Source organism: Vulpes vulpes, chromosome 2 (assembly GCF_048418805.1).
Source record: "Vulpes vulpes isolate BD-2025 chromosome 2, VulVul3, whole genome shotgun sequence".
Lineage (NCBI taxonomy): Eukaryota > Metazoa > Chordata > Mammalia > Carnivora > Canidae > Vulpes > Vulpes vulpes.
The window spans coordinates 158,493,599-158,509,654 of NC_132781.1; the positions used below are offsets into that span (position 1 = coordinate 158,493,599).

Here is a 16,056-nt window from a genome sequence, read left to right on the forward strand (position 1 = left end):
TAAAATAAGAAAAATTTAAAAGGTAATTCTCAAAAAGTAGAACCAAAAGACTGTAAAAGAGAAAATATAACAGAAAAGATAAGAGACTCAGAGAATCAATCCAGGAAGTCCAACAGTCAGCTTTGAGGGAATCCATAAAAGGGAAAACAGAACAATAGGAATTTTCAAAGAAACATGAGTATTTCCCAGAGTTGAGGAATAATAGTCCCCAGACTGAATGACCCCACTGAGTGCTAGAAATGCAGGTGGGAAAAACACTTATGCCTAGCCCCATCACGGGAATCTTTTAGAACACTAAAGACAAAGAAGGGATCCTAAAAGCCTCTATGAAAGAAGGGGAACTAAACTGATTATCTACAAAAGAACAAGAATAGGGCACAAGGCTGGGTTTGGTCCTAGTCTGCCCTAGTCTGACAACCCCTGGGCTGGAGTTCTACATCCAGAGAAAGTATGAGGCAGCCAAGATATTTTGGGACACAGTAAGATTTAGAAGTTTGCTTCTTGGGGTGCCTGGGTGGCTCAGTCAGTTAAGTGTCTGCTTTCAGCCCCACATCGGGCTCCCTGCTTAGCGGGAAGTCTGCTTCTCCCTCTGCTCCTTACCCTGCTCCTGTTCTCTCTCTCTCTATCTCTCTCTCTCTAAATGTAGATGAGAATGCATTCCAGAAAATTATCTGAGGATGCATTCCAACAAAATAAAAAAGGTAAGCTAAGGAGAAAACATAAAGTCCAAGAAACAATTCATCAAACTCACAAAGGTAGTAAAGAGAAGTCCTAGAATGAATGACAGCTGTGTCTGATGGAAATCCAATGCCAGTCTGGTTCCTTCTGACAGGCTCATGGACCTTCAGGGGACTTCATTCCAATCATTCATGTGCATCAATTACACAAATCAAACAAGACTCAGTGGGTCACCAACCCATTTCATCCCTGATAAGTCCCATGTGGATCAGCCCATGCTCTAAGATCCCAACGCCTCACCCACTGACTACCTATCATGATGACCCCACTCATTTTATCCCAGTGGTTGCCTGCTGCCTCCTGGCTGTGCCACCCTGAGCATCCCTCAACCTCTGAAATAGTTTCAACAGAAGAAGAAGAAGAAGAAGAAGAAGAAGAAGAAGAAGAAGAAGAACAACAACAACAACAACAACAACAACAACAACAGGAGGAGGAGGAGGAGGAAGAAGGAGAAGAGGAAGAGGAAGAAGAAGAAATAATTTCAGCTACAGCCCCTCTACCAGCGTCACGGGCCAAGAAAGAAAAGCCCAAGTTAAACTTTCTTAAAATTATGATGCTCCCAGTCAGGTTCTCAAAGTGACAGTGACGGAAGAGGAATCTGGACTCTGGGGGGGTTGGAGGGAGGGTGATAAATGAGAGAGCAGATGGAACCAGGGTGCACGACATAGATAACAATTAGAAATTCATGTCACTTCCCCTCACACTGAGACAATGAATCTGGCTTCACATGTGGTGGTGCACACCAGCATTTGAATTTGCCAACCAGGCAACATAAGACTTGGAGGGCTGCCCAAATTAGCACCCTGAATTGCAGAACCATGGCCTGAGCACCCATAGCAATATGTCCAACCTGACCCAACATTTCATTCTTGGTGGAGGAGCCCCAACATCCATGCTCACAATTTCTCCCCAGATTCTGGATAATACGAATTAGCAAATCCCTTCAATTCTTCCTGGGATAACTCTGTTTCATACTCTGAAAATCCTAAGCCTGAGCTTGCTATTTATTCACACATGCATTTGCCCATCGAATGTGCCTACTGTGTGCCCAGCATTGTTCTAGAACTGGGGATAGAGCTGTGCTCAAGACAAAGGGCTTGCCCTCAGGGAACTCACATTCTCTTCGGGGAGAACAGGAAAAATAAACAAAGAAACCGGACATATATTGTTTCAGGTGGTGCCAGGTATGATAAATATCTCCCTCTTTAATTACTCTGATTTTGTAAACAACCATCCCATCATGAGGCCTCCCCATTCCTCATCCACTTTAAATTGCTCTATGTCAGCAAACATCCAGTCCTCCAAGCTTTACCCTTGCTGAGCAGGTGCTGTTTAGCGACTGTGGGTATCACGGGCAGCTAGTGTGCCAAAGCATGGTTCCACCTCTCCCCAGAGAACTGGTAGCCCAGTTCTACCTCTCCCCTCAGGGCTGGTGGCCTGCAGCCTTCTTCCTGGTATCAATTAAATATCTTTGTTTGCAAGCTGCAGAAAACAAAGTTTGCAAGTCTGCCCAACCAAAGTCAAAAAAAGAATTTGGTTAAAGGAAGTTTGGTGTCTCAAGAATAGAAGAAAAAGGTGATCCAGCAGGCCTTGGGAGGGACAGAAGGCAAAGAGTCTCTAAAGAGACCCTAAGGTCTCTAAAAAGAGACCTTTTTAGTCTCTTTAGGACACTGAGGACAGAGGTGTCTGGGTGGCTGAGTCTGTTAAATGTCTGATTCTTGGTTTTGAGTCAGGTCACCACCTCAGGGGAGTAGGATTCAGCCCCAGGTCCGCTCATCACCAGTCTGCTTGAGATTCTTTCCCTCCCCCTCTGCTCCTCCCTCCTCCTTTGCTCTCTCTCTGTCTCTGAAAGAAAGAAAGCAAAAAAGCAAGAAAGGAAGGAAGGAAGAAAGGAAGGAAGAAAGTCTTTAAAAAAAAAAAGAAGAAGAAAAAGACATTAAGGACAGAGTGAAAAAAAAAAAAAAAAGGACATTGTGGCTCCGTCTACCTGCCTCAAGCTAGTGCCTGGTTCTGCAGGAGTGGAGTCCCTGCCTGCTTGGGTCATGTGCCTGCCTTTGGGGGTGGGGCCTCGTTGTGATTGGCAGTTCCACCGGGACCACCTACAATGAGGGGGCAAAGGAGATGATGGAATCAGGTGGGGAGAAAGGGTTCTGAGCAGAGAAAAGCAAAGATGCCCGCAGGACTCCTGAGACCCTGGGCCTCTCACTGCGTTTTCCTCCCTCCGCGGGGGGTTATCATCAGCTGGACACGGGTCCCCCTTCCAGGCCCTGGCTTAGGTGACATCTCCTCTCCACAGCCCTTCCTGAAGGCCATGCAGGCATAGTCAACTGTCCCCTCCATCCTCCAGGGCTCCCTGGCACCTTCCACGACCTGACATATGCTAATCTGTGCACTGGGGTCCGCAGTGGGGCCTTTTCATCCAGGCAGTGGATGCATGTTAGGGCCTGCCACGTTGGAGGTGTTGGATTCTTTTCTCTCTTTGTGGGGATTCAGTAACCATTAATTTGCACCTCTTTGGGGATCGCCAGGCAACCCTGGGGCGTTCACTGCTGCCCTGGCAGTTCTCTCTGGCAGCTCCATTATTTCTGTTGTAAGCCTCGCTGGGAGCACCCAAGCTGCTCTGCTTTGTTTCTGAGATGTGCTCTTTGTTTTCACATTCATCTCGCTGGGTTGTCGTCCTAGGGCCTGAGTTTCTCGTTAAGGGAATCCAATAGTTTGTCTCGTGCCCCGGCTGACAGGGAGGCACCCCAGCCTCTGAGACTGTCGGTAGGCGGACTTCCTGGGTATCACACACGGATCTTCCAATGACTTACGACAGCAAGATTCATATCCTTTGGAGTAAGACTCTAGGGCTTAGAGAAAATACCTCCAGAATTGCTCAGACCCAGCCGGTGTTCTTCTGGACTTTCTCTGGGAGTAGTTCAGCTCCACCATTTAACTGAATTGGTTTGGAGGTGGTGCAGTGGGTTAGCCACAGTGCTCTCACCTCCTTGTTTGGAATTCTGTCCTCTGGCCTCTGTCTCAGGCTTCTGAAGTTCTGAGGAGCAGCATCCCTGAGCCCCGGGTCAGTGGTGATGTCAGATGATGGAGCTCAGAGGGGGGCGGGGGGGGGGGGCATTGGGCATTGTCAGTTTTGAGGAACCCAGATCAGGAGCCCAAGAAACCCTAAGAGGACTGGGCCCCGAGTATCTGGGTACCTCTAAGGAGGACAGAGCAGCAGGCTGTGGAAAACCCAAGCACAAATGATCAGAAGAGGCAGCCAAGGTCAACCTCATTCATCCATAGAACTAGACACCTTCTTCCAGAACCCCAGATACCCTCCCTCACCCTCCTGCATCTGAGCGAGCAAGGACCGCAGGCCTGTTCCTAAACTCACCACTGGGAAGCAGCATCTGGCAGATGCGGCCTTGGCTGGTCACTTGTTGGCAGAACCTTGGGTCCGAGTTTCACCATCTGTAAGACAGAAACAGCAATGCCCACTGCACAGCATTGGGGCGAAGGTTAAATGTAAGGCCGCTAGGGCACATAGGAGGTGCTAAACGGATGGTGGCATCACTACCACCTGCACCGCCCTGGGTCCCGTGCTCTAGAGGACCCACACTTCACACAGACACACAGACACACAGACACACACAGACACACAGACACACAGATGCATGCGCACACAGTCATGCACACACAAGCACACCCCACATTTGTTGGAAGGCCCGTGCGTGCCTCTACCCCTTGCCAGCACCCAGCACTGGGTCAGCCCCATCCCTGGCCCCTTGGCCCCTCGTCTGCAGTCCTCTCCTCTGTTCTCATAATTAACACCATTCAGCCTGGTGAACCACGTCCTGGCATCTCCCGCCCTGTGTCCTGGCAACAGAAGCCACCTGCCTCGAAATATCAGAAGGCTGTGAGCCATGCTGCCACCACGTGGTCGTGTGGTCATTGGAGGCCACGGGTGGGCACAGGAACTCCGGGACAGATGACCTGGTCAGACCCTTCCTCTGGGAGCCACACCAGGTCATGCCGAGCAAATATCACTTCCCACTCACTCCACTCATTTCCTTGTGCCTGGTCATTTCTAATTCATGGTGTTGAGGGCCTTGCGGGCCACAGTTTCACAGGGTGACTAAGGGACACCGGGCCATATGAAACAGTGCATATCACTAGGAAATTTGAATAATGCAGGTCGACGCGTAACATTGGGTGGTGCTAGTGCTTTACATTGGCAGCTACATGACCCTAAATACTAGAATGGCCAATAGTTTCACTTTTTAAAAAATATTGGGCAAGATGTGATGAACTTTCAACAAAAATGCTTCCAAAGAGTCAACTTTACTCAAATCATTTTAAATTTTATATATTCATTGGCTATAATTTGTATTTTGCCTATTAATTGTCCTAGAGAGTTTAGAGTATTTTTTTAAGATTTATTTATTTATTTATTTATTTATTTATTTATTTATGATAGATACAGAGAGAGAGAGAGAGGCAGAGACGCAGGCAGAGGGAGAAGCAGGCTCCATGCCGGGAGCCCGATGGGGGACTTGATCCCGGGACTCCAGGATCGCGCCCTGAACCAAAGGCAGGCGCTAAACCGTTGAGCCACCCAGGGATCCCCGAGAGTTTAGAGTATTTTAGAAGAAAAATCTTTTTGAAAAGCATATCAAAATAATTTTTTCTCTTTAGCTTTACTTATTTTTTGCGAAACATAGATTTTATAGACTTTGAATACAATTACACTTTAAGAATCGTGTAGATCGTTATGATCGTTACAGTCAGAGGAGCAGAAATCATGTAAAACTGTGATTAAAATGTAATTGGAGATTTTGCTGAAATGAAAGGAAAAGTACGGGACAAAGGTACAATCACTTATGAAAGTACCTATGTCTATACTCCACAATACGTCATTCAAACGTGGCCAGCCTCATCAACAGAACACCCAGACACGCACAATAATAATTAAACTCAAGCAATTTGGACATAACACCTGAATTTCAGCCATATATGAGCTGTGGCTTTCCATATATCTTTAACCTGTTGTTAGGAAAGCATATTTAGATGGGAGGATAGAACATACTTTACTTCTCACCTTGGCATCTGGATTGATAATTTGATAATTTTGTAAAACATTTCATTTATTTATTCACGAGAGACCCAGAGAAAGAGGCAGAGACACAGGCAGAGGGAGAAGCAGGCTCCCTACAGGGGGCCCGACGCGGGACTCGATCCCAGGACCCCGGGATCACGCCCTGAGCCGGATGCAGATGCTCAACCACTGAGCCACCCAGGTGCCCCTTGATTGACAACTTTTAAATATTTAGACACACGGCATGGGGATCCCCACGTGTACCCTTGACCCAGACCCTACAAACATTAAAGTGTTGGGGGCGAGCCTGACCACCACCACCCAGAACAGGTTCTGGAGGCTTCCAGGATGGAAGGAATGGGGGGGGGGGCTCCAAGCAGGAAGGGGCTTTGCAGGGGAGGTCCGCCAGTGCTAACTGGCGCTAACTGGTACAGCTGCTCCTGGCAGCAACAACAGGCATAACCGCTGTGTTTTGCAGGTTCCTGGTGTAAGCACTTCACAGGCACCGTTGGGTTAACTCCCAACCATATCACTGATGGTGCCATTAACATCCCCATCGTACGGGTGGGGAAACTGAGACCACGGGAAGTGAAGTCGTTTGCCCAAGAGTATCCCGTTAGCCAAGGGTAAAGGTGGGCAGTCTGACTGCAGAGCCCAGAGTGTCCTCTCAACTGGGACACTATGGCACCTGGGAGTAAGGGGGGGAGGCCTCATAATGGGTGGGGCCTACGTGTCCCCCCCCCCGCCCCCCAGGCACTCAGAGACACAGGCATGGGCGCTTGTTTCCCACCAGGCACCTGCCTGCCCCTGTGCAAGTGGCCCTAGTGCCCGGAGTCCTCCCTCTGCTCCCCCTCCCCTGACCTCCCCGGGGTCAGCCTGGGGCAGTGGAACTCTGATGGGACGAGCATCCACGGCACAGCCCCTCCTGTCCCCACACATGTGGCCCGAGCTGTCCCGGAGCCCGCGGCACCTGCTAACTGGAGCTGCTCCTCCTGCTGGAAACCCTCCTGCGGAGCCCTCGGCAGCCAGCACCATCCTGTCCAAACACAGGTAGGAGCAGGACGCCTCCTGGCGTAACACCCTCACCGTCGTTCCCCTGGCCCCTGGACAAAGAGCAACAAGGCGCAGCTATGCCATTTTACGAGGACGTCGGCACCTCATAAAAGATGACGGCAGCCCACGCCAGGGACTCTTGTCCAGCACAAATGAGAGAACCCAGCTGTGTGATGACAGCTGCACAAAGCCTGCTCCCAGTGGAGGGACGGGTCTCTCCCTGGCCTCCGGGTGCTCACAGCTTCTCCCCCTTGGGACGAAAATACCACAGATCTCTCTCAGAGAGGGGCCTCGTTCTCACGGGGGGCTCTGGGGCCCTCTCCAGCATTCTGCAAGCTCTAGACCACCTGCCCACCAAGGCTCAGGCAAAAGGCTCACCGTGGGGTGAGCGGGAGGTCAAGTTCCCAGGGTCAGCTTCCCAGTGAATCATGCCCTTTGAGCCCCGCCCACCAGGAGCACAGCGACCTCACCCCCTCTCAGCCCTTCCCGGATGGATGCATGTCCCTCTGACCACAGGGCCTTTGCACAGGCGCTCTCTCTATGTAAACTCTCTCTGCTTCTCTATTCACCCCGATTAACTTGTTGAGATCCCCGCTAAACCACTTCTTCCACAGAGGAGCCCTCGCTGGCCCCCTGCCCGGATCAGACGCCCCCATAAATGCTCCCCTAGGCCTGTGGAACAGCCTGTCAAACCACTTAGGCCTATTCGGTGTATAATTACTAAGGTCTGTCTCCCTGCTGGACTGTGGGCCCCATGCGGGCCGGGATCACAGCGTATGGCTCTTCCGTCTATGCGGCAGAGGACACGAGATCAGGCCATGAAGGGCTGTCAGCCCGGTGCCTGCAGCACGTGTGGAGCTCGGGAAATGGTAAGATGATGATGGTGATGATGATGATGACGACGACAGCTTCTCCGCTACAAGGAACAAGTCGACACCAGGAGAGAGAAGACGTTGCTTCGAGATTGGGCTCTGTTCCTTCCGCTCGCCTGCCCCCGGCCACCCTCCACCAAGGAAGTTAAAATCTGCCACGCAGGGGTCTCGACCGGGTTCAAGCGCTGGGGGCCTGGCCTGCCCGTGTGCTCCACCCCCACGGGGGGAAGTGCAGGGAGCTCCTGAGACACCAGCTGCCTCCCCGGTGACCAGGTAAGGAGCAAGGGAAGGAGGGGCCGGCATTTGTGGGAGCCTCCCGTGGGCACGGCATCCTGCAGAGAACTCTCCACCCTTCACTTCCTTTCTGTCTGGTCCCAAACTCTGAGAGGTAGTTCCAATTATGCCCCTATTATGGGTGACAAAGCCAAGCCCAGAGAGGTGACAGGACTGGCCAAGGTCACACAGCCCCTAAGTGGCAGAGCAAACACTCAAGTCAGAGACCCTGGCACCGTCAAGCACGTGTCACTGTGTGAAAACTCTAAAGCCAACCACATTTCCCGAATGCCTGAAACTCTCCTCCACGTCCGAGACCTCCCCAAACCCCCGCCCTCCCCGGAGCCTCAGCTGGGGACACCGCTGCCAGCTGGCCTGGATGGATCTCCCTGCCTGGCTCTGCCCCCGGTCCTCAGGTTTCCTGCCCCAGGTATACATGGGCAGGACCCGCCAGGGGCCCCATCCTGGGATGGAGATGGCTCACCAAAGAAATTATCTCAGAAACCCGGCCCTTCCCGGGAAACACCCTTCTGCTGCTGCGGGAAGAGCTGGGGAATCAAAGCTCATTTCCAGTTGTTTAGACTTAGCTCCTCAGTGACTCACCGTTTGGGCTCCCATGACCCAGGCCGGGAGCCAGGGGCTGTCAGGAGGTGCCCTCGTTAAAATCAAAGGTAGTGGTGAGCAAAGGGGAGCCCCCTCTCTGGAGACCATGACTCACAGCTGGTGATCCCAGCCAGGTGCACTCGCCGCCCCCCCCAAGTCTCGTCTAGGGGGGTGAATTCCAGAAGGAGTCAGGAGCAGGAAATGGGAGAGGCGCGAGGCAGGGCTGTAGGCGGGCTAGGTCAGTGTTCACCCGGCTTCACACTTGGGTTAAAAACCTTCCATCCCAAATCACTGGCGGTCATCCCACCACCCGGCATCTCTTCCCCTCCGTGGGTGGCACCTGTCCAGGGCCTGTATCCCAATCCCGATCACTGCATCACGGAACCTGCGTGGGGTGTGCGGTGTGAGACCACATCCACACCACATCAGCTCCCAAGGGCCAGCTCCCAGGGTCAGTCTCGGGTGGTGACATGATTTTTGCTTTCACGAGCGCTTTCCTCCATTAAAATAGAAAAAAATAAAAAAAAAAAAGTGAAAAGCAGATGCTAGGACCACACCGGTAGGAAAACAAATATAATCTGGGTTGGATGATAGTCATCCTGATTTTAAAGACATGAAAACATCTTGGGAGCCCCTAAAAATAACACGCATGCTAGGCTCCAGCCCTCCCGGAGGCACGAGGCGGGCCCTTTGAACTGCCTGCGCCCAAATCCTGGCTCTCCGTGGACTTAGGCGTGTGCCTCAGTTTGCCTCTGCAAAATGGGGATGATCAGAGCTGTGGTGCCTTGGGGCTGTTTGAAGGCTTCTTGAGGTCTTGCCTGAGGAGGGCTTTCGGCACCATCCTGGGGCAAAGTGAACACCCCAAGGGGGACAGCCGCCAGCTGCATTTGAGCTTCCCATCCTGCCAGGAAGGAGGCAAGGTGGGATGCCTTCCAGCCCCATAATGCAGACAGGAAAACCGAGGAGACGAGCAAGGCAAAGGACCTGCCCACAGCCGTGGAATAAGTGGTGGAAGCAGGATCACAAGGCTGCTGCAGGTCGCGCAGCTCCCAGGTCCCCTGCGGGTGGAAGTGGCTGGTCCAGTTATCCCACCTGCAGACCAGGAACAAGCAGGTGGCAGGAAGCCGCAGGCCAGGACGGGGGCATCCTCTTGCTTCCACTGCTGCCTGCGTGGACTCAGGGGTGTGGGCAGCAGCCAGCAAATAAGCCACTGTGAGCCCATGACTGGTGGGACTTTGAAATTTCTGACCACGACAGAGCTGGGGCCTCTCCTGCACAACCCCCACCCTCCCCGGACCTCTGGCCGAGCTCTGAAGTCGGGCCTCCGTGTTCTGACCCGACCTGGGCCAGGGGCTACTGTCTCCCCACCACATCCCCTAAGAGAACATCAAAAGGATGGAAGTTTCCAGTCCATGCTGGAATGTGGGTTTTCCAGCTGACTCAGAGCCTATTTCTATGGCGGCCACACACTGCACCAGGGGATCCAGGGAGACAGTCACATCTGGGAGCATTTTCACTGCTTGTCAACAAGCAGGAACCTGCCCAGAAAAGAACAACGAAGAAAAATCCCGAAACTCAGCTGGCTGAGCTCCCAGCCTCCGACCTACTGGATCTTGGACAAATGGCCCTCCGGGTCCCCAGGGTCCTGCCCCATGGTCAGGCTGCTCCCCGCACGCTCCCTCTGGGCAACACGGAGGCAGGGGTGGGAGACGGGGAGCAGGGCGCCGTGCTGCAGTAGTTGGCCGCATGAAAACCGACACACCTGGCCACGTGCACTTAAGTTTCTCAGCTTCTCTGGGCCTCAGTTGCTGCATCAGTAAAATGGGTATAAGGAAAAGAGGCCAGGAATGAAGAGCCCTTGGCACAGCCTCTCGCTCACAGCCCAGCCGGTGGTTTTTGGAAAGGGGGTGGGTGAAGGGAGAGGCCGGGAAAAGAGAGAGTCACACACTGGATCCTGCAAACCGCCTAGAAACTAAGTCCACAGGGCCCCAGGCTGGCCCCTCCCCTGGCAACTTGACCAAAGGCCGGGAAGTGTAGTTGCATCACTGGGCTTTCAGGGGTTAATGATGGGGAGTGGACAGGGCCCAGTATTTAACTAACTGGGGAGGTGCCCTGAGATCAGAGCACCCCACTCACTTCCTTCTCCTGCAGCCCAGCTCCTCTGCCCCCTGCTCACCTCCCCCTCCCCCAGGATGAAGCCTCCCCCTCTCCTGACCTTCCTTTGCCTCCTGGGTAAGTGACCTCTGTGACCTTCCCTCTTCCTCCTCCCCAGCTGGAAACCCAGAGCTTCCCGGAGGCCCCAGAGGGCCTGGACCCAGGCTCTAGGGAGGTGTGGTGGGTCATGGCGAGGTCATGCCCGAGCCAGCACTGATGGGGGTTCGGGAGGCGGGGATGCAGGCTGGGTGGACTGGGAGGGCACGGGAAAGGGGCCGGTGGGGACCCCAGATAGCACCCACGAGGCTCCTGCCACCTGTGCTCCACCTGCTGCTCCCCATTAGCATCCATTTTTGGTCCTTACCTGCCCAGGGTGGGCAGCCCCCCCATTGCTGTAGCAGCAGGGTCTGGGGGCATCCGGGGAGCCCCAGGTGGTCATGAAGCCCACCCCCTGGCTTCTGGTGGGATCGGTGGGGACAGAGTGCTCTGGGGGCACCGAGCTGACGCCTGGGGTCTAAGGAGCAGTGGGGAGCAAGCAGGAAGATGAGTGGAGATGAGGGAGGGGAGCCAGGGGAGGGCACTGGGTGCGTCGTCACGATGGGGTGAGCACTGAGGATCAGGGTGGGTGGACGTCGTGGGGATATTATTACTGCTTAGCATCGCTGTTATTGGGGGCCAGGTGCTTGGTGAGGTGGGGTTAACTGCACGGTCCGGGAGGGGAGGCGTCTGGCTCAGGTGTGAGGGGACCTGAGGACAGGGCCCTGACGTCGCTGCCGGCCTGGCCCCCCCACCCCGCAGTGGCCCCGGCTGGCGGGAACCTGGTGCAGTTTGGGGTGATGATCGAGCGGATGACGGGGAAGCCGGCGCTGCAGTACAACGACTACGGCTGCTACTGCGGCGTCGGGGGCTCCCACTGGCCCGTGGACCCAACCGACTGGTGAGCGGCCGGCCCAGCAGGGGGGCCCGGGGGCGGGGAGGGGCTGGGCCCCCTGGCAGCCCCTGGCCCGGCGCAGCCCGCTCACAGGCCCCTCCAGGTCGCCCATGACCCTTCCAGGTGCTGCCATGCCCACGACTGCTGCTACGGGCGTCTGGAGAAGCTGGGGTGCGAACCCAAGCTGGAAAGGTACCTCTTCTCCTCCAGCAGGCACAGCATCTTCTGCGGTACGTGAACGGCCCAGACCCGGGGCAGGGAGGGGGGTCCAGGCAGGAAGCCCCTCCTGATGGTGGCCCCTGGTTCGTCATCAGGCCCGGCCCCTGGGCTAGAGAGACGGGAAGGTGGGTCTTCCTCCGTCACCGAACCGTAGAGAGGACTGTCCATCCACCCAGACGCTCACCGGGCACCCAAGGGCTCCTGCCCCGGCCCCGGGCGCTTCTCCCCACCAGGGGGGCCTCCCAGCTCTAGCCTCCGGGCGGAAGAGCCAAGGGGCAGAGCTGGAGCAGGCCCGGAGGAGCTGGACTCATGCGTCCTCTCCAGGGCGAGGTCCCCGAGCTGGAGCTGCTACTTGGGACAACAGACCCTGTTCCCAAAGGCTGACTCCGCCCGGTGGGGCTGTCAGGCTGGACCTGTTTGCTCAGCTTTGCCAGATCCGAGGCCCCCTCGGACCCATCAGGTGTCCCCTGGTCCCTGGACCACATGACAGTGTGGAGGCCTCCGCGCTGCTGGGCCCAGTGGAGAGAGCACCGAGCTTCTGCGCTGCAAAGGCAGGAGCAGCCTGGAGGGAGGGCAGGGCCGAGTGAGGCAGAAGGACCCAGGAGGGTCAGACAGCTCAGGTCTCTAAGGTCTGACCAGGGGGCGGGGCGGGGCCGGGCCAGGACCAGAACCGCTGGAGGCAGACTGGACTCAGTCTCCAGCTCCTGCAGCCTCTATGGACTCAGCAAGGCGGCTCTGACAGGTAGTGAGCTCCCCGGCACTGGAGGTTTATACGTAGGAACAGGTCACCTGTCAGGGATGGCCGTGAGGAGATGACTGAGGACAGGTGTCCAGAGAATAGGGTCAGAGGCTCAGGGCTTCACCTTCTACCCACTGTGTGACCTCCCGAAAGCCTCTGTTTCTTCATCTCCCTCCCCCAGCTTAATCCAGGCGCTCTGCTGGCAGAGCAGATGGGAGCAGAACCCTGGTGGCAAGTGGAGGCTGACCTTTGAGGGGGAGCCCTGGGCATTTCCGTGACATGTATTCTTGGGAACAAGGAGGAGCCACCAGAGCCACTGAGGGCAGACAGAGGCCGTGGAGAGTTGGGGAGGCTCTGGGGCCCCGGGGACCGCAGAGCGGTGCCCGGCTGGGTGTGAGCCTAAAAGCCAAGAGGGGGCCCTAAGATAAAGGCCAGAGAAACGGGCTCTGCCCCCGGGGTGGAGGCAGGCCCAAGGCCCAAGCAGGCCCCAAGCTTCCATCCCAACGGGCTCCAGCCGGGGTGCACGGGCCACCTGGGACTGAGCCGCCGTCATTTCCTAGTTGCCCTGTCACCTTGGTGGCTGCGCTCTACCCCCAGCCACGTGTCACATGGGGAAGGGGCTGCCTGGAGGTCCCCCCGGCGCTGGAGCAGATGCCCTAGAGAACCAGCCGGTCTCGGGGCCGGCCAGAGGGCTGAGGGGCGCGCGTGGGCTCCGGAGACGAAGGGCCAACGGCTCCAGGCTTCCCAGCGCCCTGCCCCGGCTCCCACCCACACCCCCAACGTCCCCCGCAGCAGTGGGCGTCCAGCAGAACAGGACAGAGGACGCGGCCCCCGAGGGCGGGAGGCCCGAGCCACAAGGTCCCTGACTCACATTGTCCCCATCAGCCGGGAAAACCGCCTGCCAGCGTCAGACCTGCGAGTGTGACCGGACGGCCGCCCTCTGCTTCCGCCACCACCTGGGCACCTACAACCGCAACTTCGTCCGTTACCCCAACAAGCTGTGCAGTGGCCCCACTCCGCCCTGCTAGGGCCGGGCCCACCCGCCCCACACCCCACCCCCAGTGGCCCTGGGCAACGCAGACACCAAAGGCCCTCCCTCCAGAAGGTTCCTTTCCCGCAAACCCATCCTTCCCCGAGAGCTCACGGACTGCGGCCCGGACCATCGCTGGCCTCCCAGGCCACACACTGTCCTGAGGAAGAGCCAAGGGACCCTTCAGCACCCAGAAGATTCTATCACCCGGCCCTGAGATCTCAGCTCCCTCTTCTGAATAAGTGAATAAGGTTGTCCCATACTTCTAATATTCTCTGATTCTCAAACTCTACTATTATAGGATTTCATTAGTTTATGGTTTCATACACTCACTTTTTTCTTTCTTTTTTTTTTTTTTTTGAGCCTCTACTGTGTGCCAGCCATGTGCTGAGCACTGGGGATACAGCAGGAACCCGTCTGACACGGTGGCCCCTGCCCTGCGTGCGATCCTAATATCCTCTCCTTTTCATTTCCCCTTATAGTAAGTTTCTGTGACTCTTTTTTTCTAACATTCTACAATCTTATGCAAGACAATAATGGCAATCTCCAGAAGGAATGTATCTGCCCATATGGTGGAATGTGAGAAGCATGAAAAATACCAACCTAAAAATATTGTCCCCACCATGTCATCGGGCCCCAAATCCCTCCCATTAGCAGCCTGGCTGAGTATGAAAAGAAGCTCTAGAATCATTTTATCCAAACCCTTCCTTTGATGGACAGGCGGCGGCCAGGGGTCCAAGGGGGGAAGTTCTCCCCGAGGGGGATGTCCTCACTCCCAGCCCATGTGCCTCTGTTTCTCCATGAGCTGGTATCAGCCAGTGATGCTCTGGTACGGCCAGGTGGACCCGACCCTCTGGCTGTCACCTTGGACAGCCGAGTGCTCTGAGAAGGTCCGCTGCGAGGGCGCCCAGGCTGGATCGGGCTCCTGACACAGGGAGGGGAAGAGGAACGATTTCAGCCTCCCAACGTTTGCCTCTGGGGACATGAAGAATTTGATGCACCAGAGGATTCCCTCCCCCCTCCAGCGCCCCACCGAGTGGGATGCAGCCTATCCTGGAAGCTGTGTACTTCCAGCAGATTCTACTAACCGTGGACGTGGTATCTCCACCGTCTACAATAAGCTGGTAAAACGGGAAAAGGTGCTACGTGGGGAGGGGACAAAGCTCCCAGCAGACACGCAATAAACATTCACTCTCTTTGTCCTTTTCACGACTTGTGTGCAACTTTCAGGACTTTGAGGGCAGGAAAGAGCGGGAAGAAATCAAAGGGACAAGGGAGGATCATCATAAACTTTGAAAAGTGAAGACGTTCTGTGTTAGCATAAACCAAGGGGTGGGGGTGGGGGGGTCAGGTGTGCGCGCTCTGCCGCTGTGACTGATGCCAATCCTTGGGAAAGAGTCACCCACTGAAGACCAGGTCTTAAAGCACCTTAAAGCACGAGTGGGGCTGGGGAAGAGAGCGGGTGCGTTTGTGGGAACCGCGGTCCTGAGGCGCCCTCTGGTGTCTGTTTAGCTCAGGCTACGGGGGGAAGCCTAAATTCGGCTGAAACCTGGATTGGCCTTCATGGGGTGGGGGCAAAGCAGCTTCTGGGTGAACTGGGTCCTTTGGTATTGTCGATAATAAATACGCGGAGAGGGGCCCCTGGGTGACACAGTCGGTTAAGCGTCTGCCTTCAGCTGAAATCGTGATCCCAGTGTCCTGGGATCGAGGCCCATGTCAGGCTCCTGGCTCAGCAGGGAGCCTGCTTCTCCCTCTCCCTCTGCCGCTCCCCCCACCACTTGCGTTCTCTCACTTATCTGTGTCAAATAAATAAAGTCTTTAAAAAAAATATGCTGAGAAATAATCACGAAGCCCTTAGGAACATCTTAGAGTGACAGGTGCCCCTGCATCAGTGAGCAGCACAGGAAAGGGGAAGGGACTTGGAGAGGGGTCCTGCTGTGGGCGTGATGGGTGTAAGGCAGCAAGGGCACCGGCACCTGCTCACCTGGCAGGTGCGCGGCCATCGGGCACTTAGGAACTAGACCTGGCCTGCAGCCTGTTCTCCCAGGGATCAATAAACATTCGGTGAATGAATCAGTGGGTCTAAATTCCACAGATGTGTCTGTGGTTGCACACGCGTCATCACCAGCTGCAGCACCAGACTTGTAGAAAGGACTAAAACATCCCCGAACCTGAGGTCACAGCTTCCAGGCCGAGACCCCTCCGCTCAGCCAGTCAGCAACAGTGCATCCGTCCCGGGCCTGCGGGTCCGTGTAGCCTGGGGTCACTGGGGGCATCCTCCGGGAGCTTGTCAGAAATGCAGAGTCTCAGACCTGACCCCAGGCCCCCTGAGGCTGAGCCTGTGGGTGAATGAGACCCCCCCCCGGG

The 16,056-nt window shown here is 55.4% G+C and overlaps 1 protein-coding gene across 1 annotated transcript; it reads left to right on the top strand.

Annotated features, from left to right (window-relative positions):
• The first annotated feature begins 7,388 nt into the window (after positions 1-7,388).
• Positions 7,389-14,898, top strand: LOC112929725 (group IIE secretory phospholipase A2-like). The gene is made up of 5 exons (XM_026011899.2): positions 7,389-8,013; positions 10,768-10,848; positions 11,569-11,707; positions 11,825-11,931; positions 13,545-14,898. Exons 2-5 carry the CDS (start codon positions 10,809-10,811, stop codon positions 13,685-13,687), a joined length of 429 nt encoding a protein of 142 aa, XP_025867684.1. The 5' UTR covers positions 7,389-8,013; positions 10,768-10,808; the 3' UTR covers positions 13,688-14,898.
• The last annotated feature ends 1,158 nt before the right edge of the window (positions 14,899-16,056 follow it).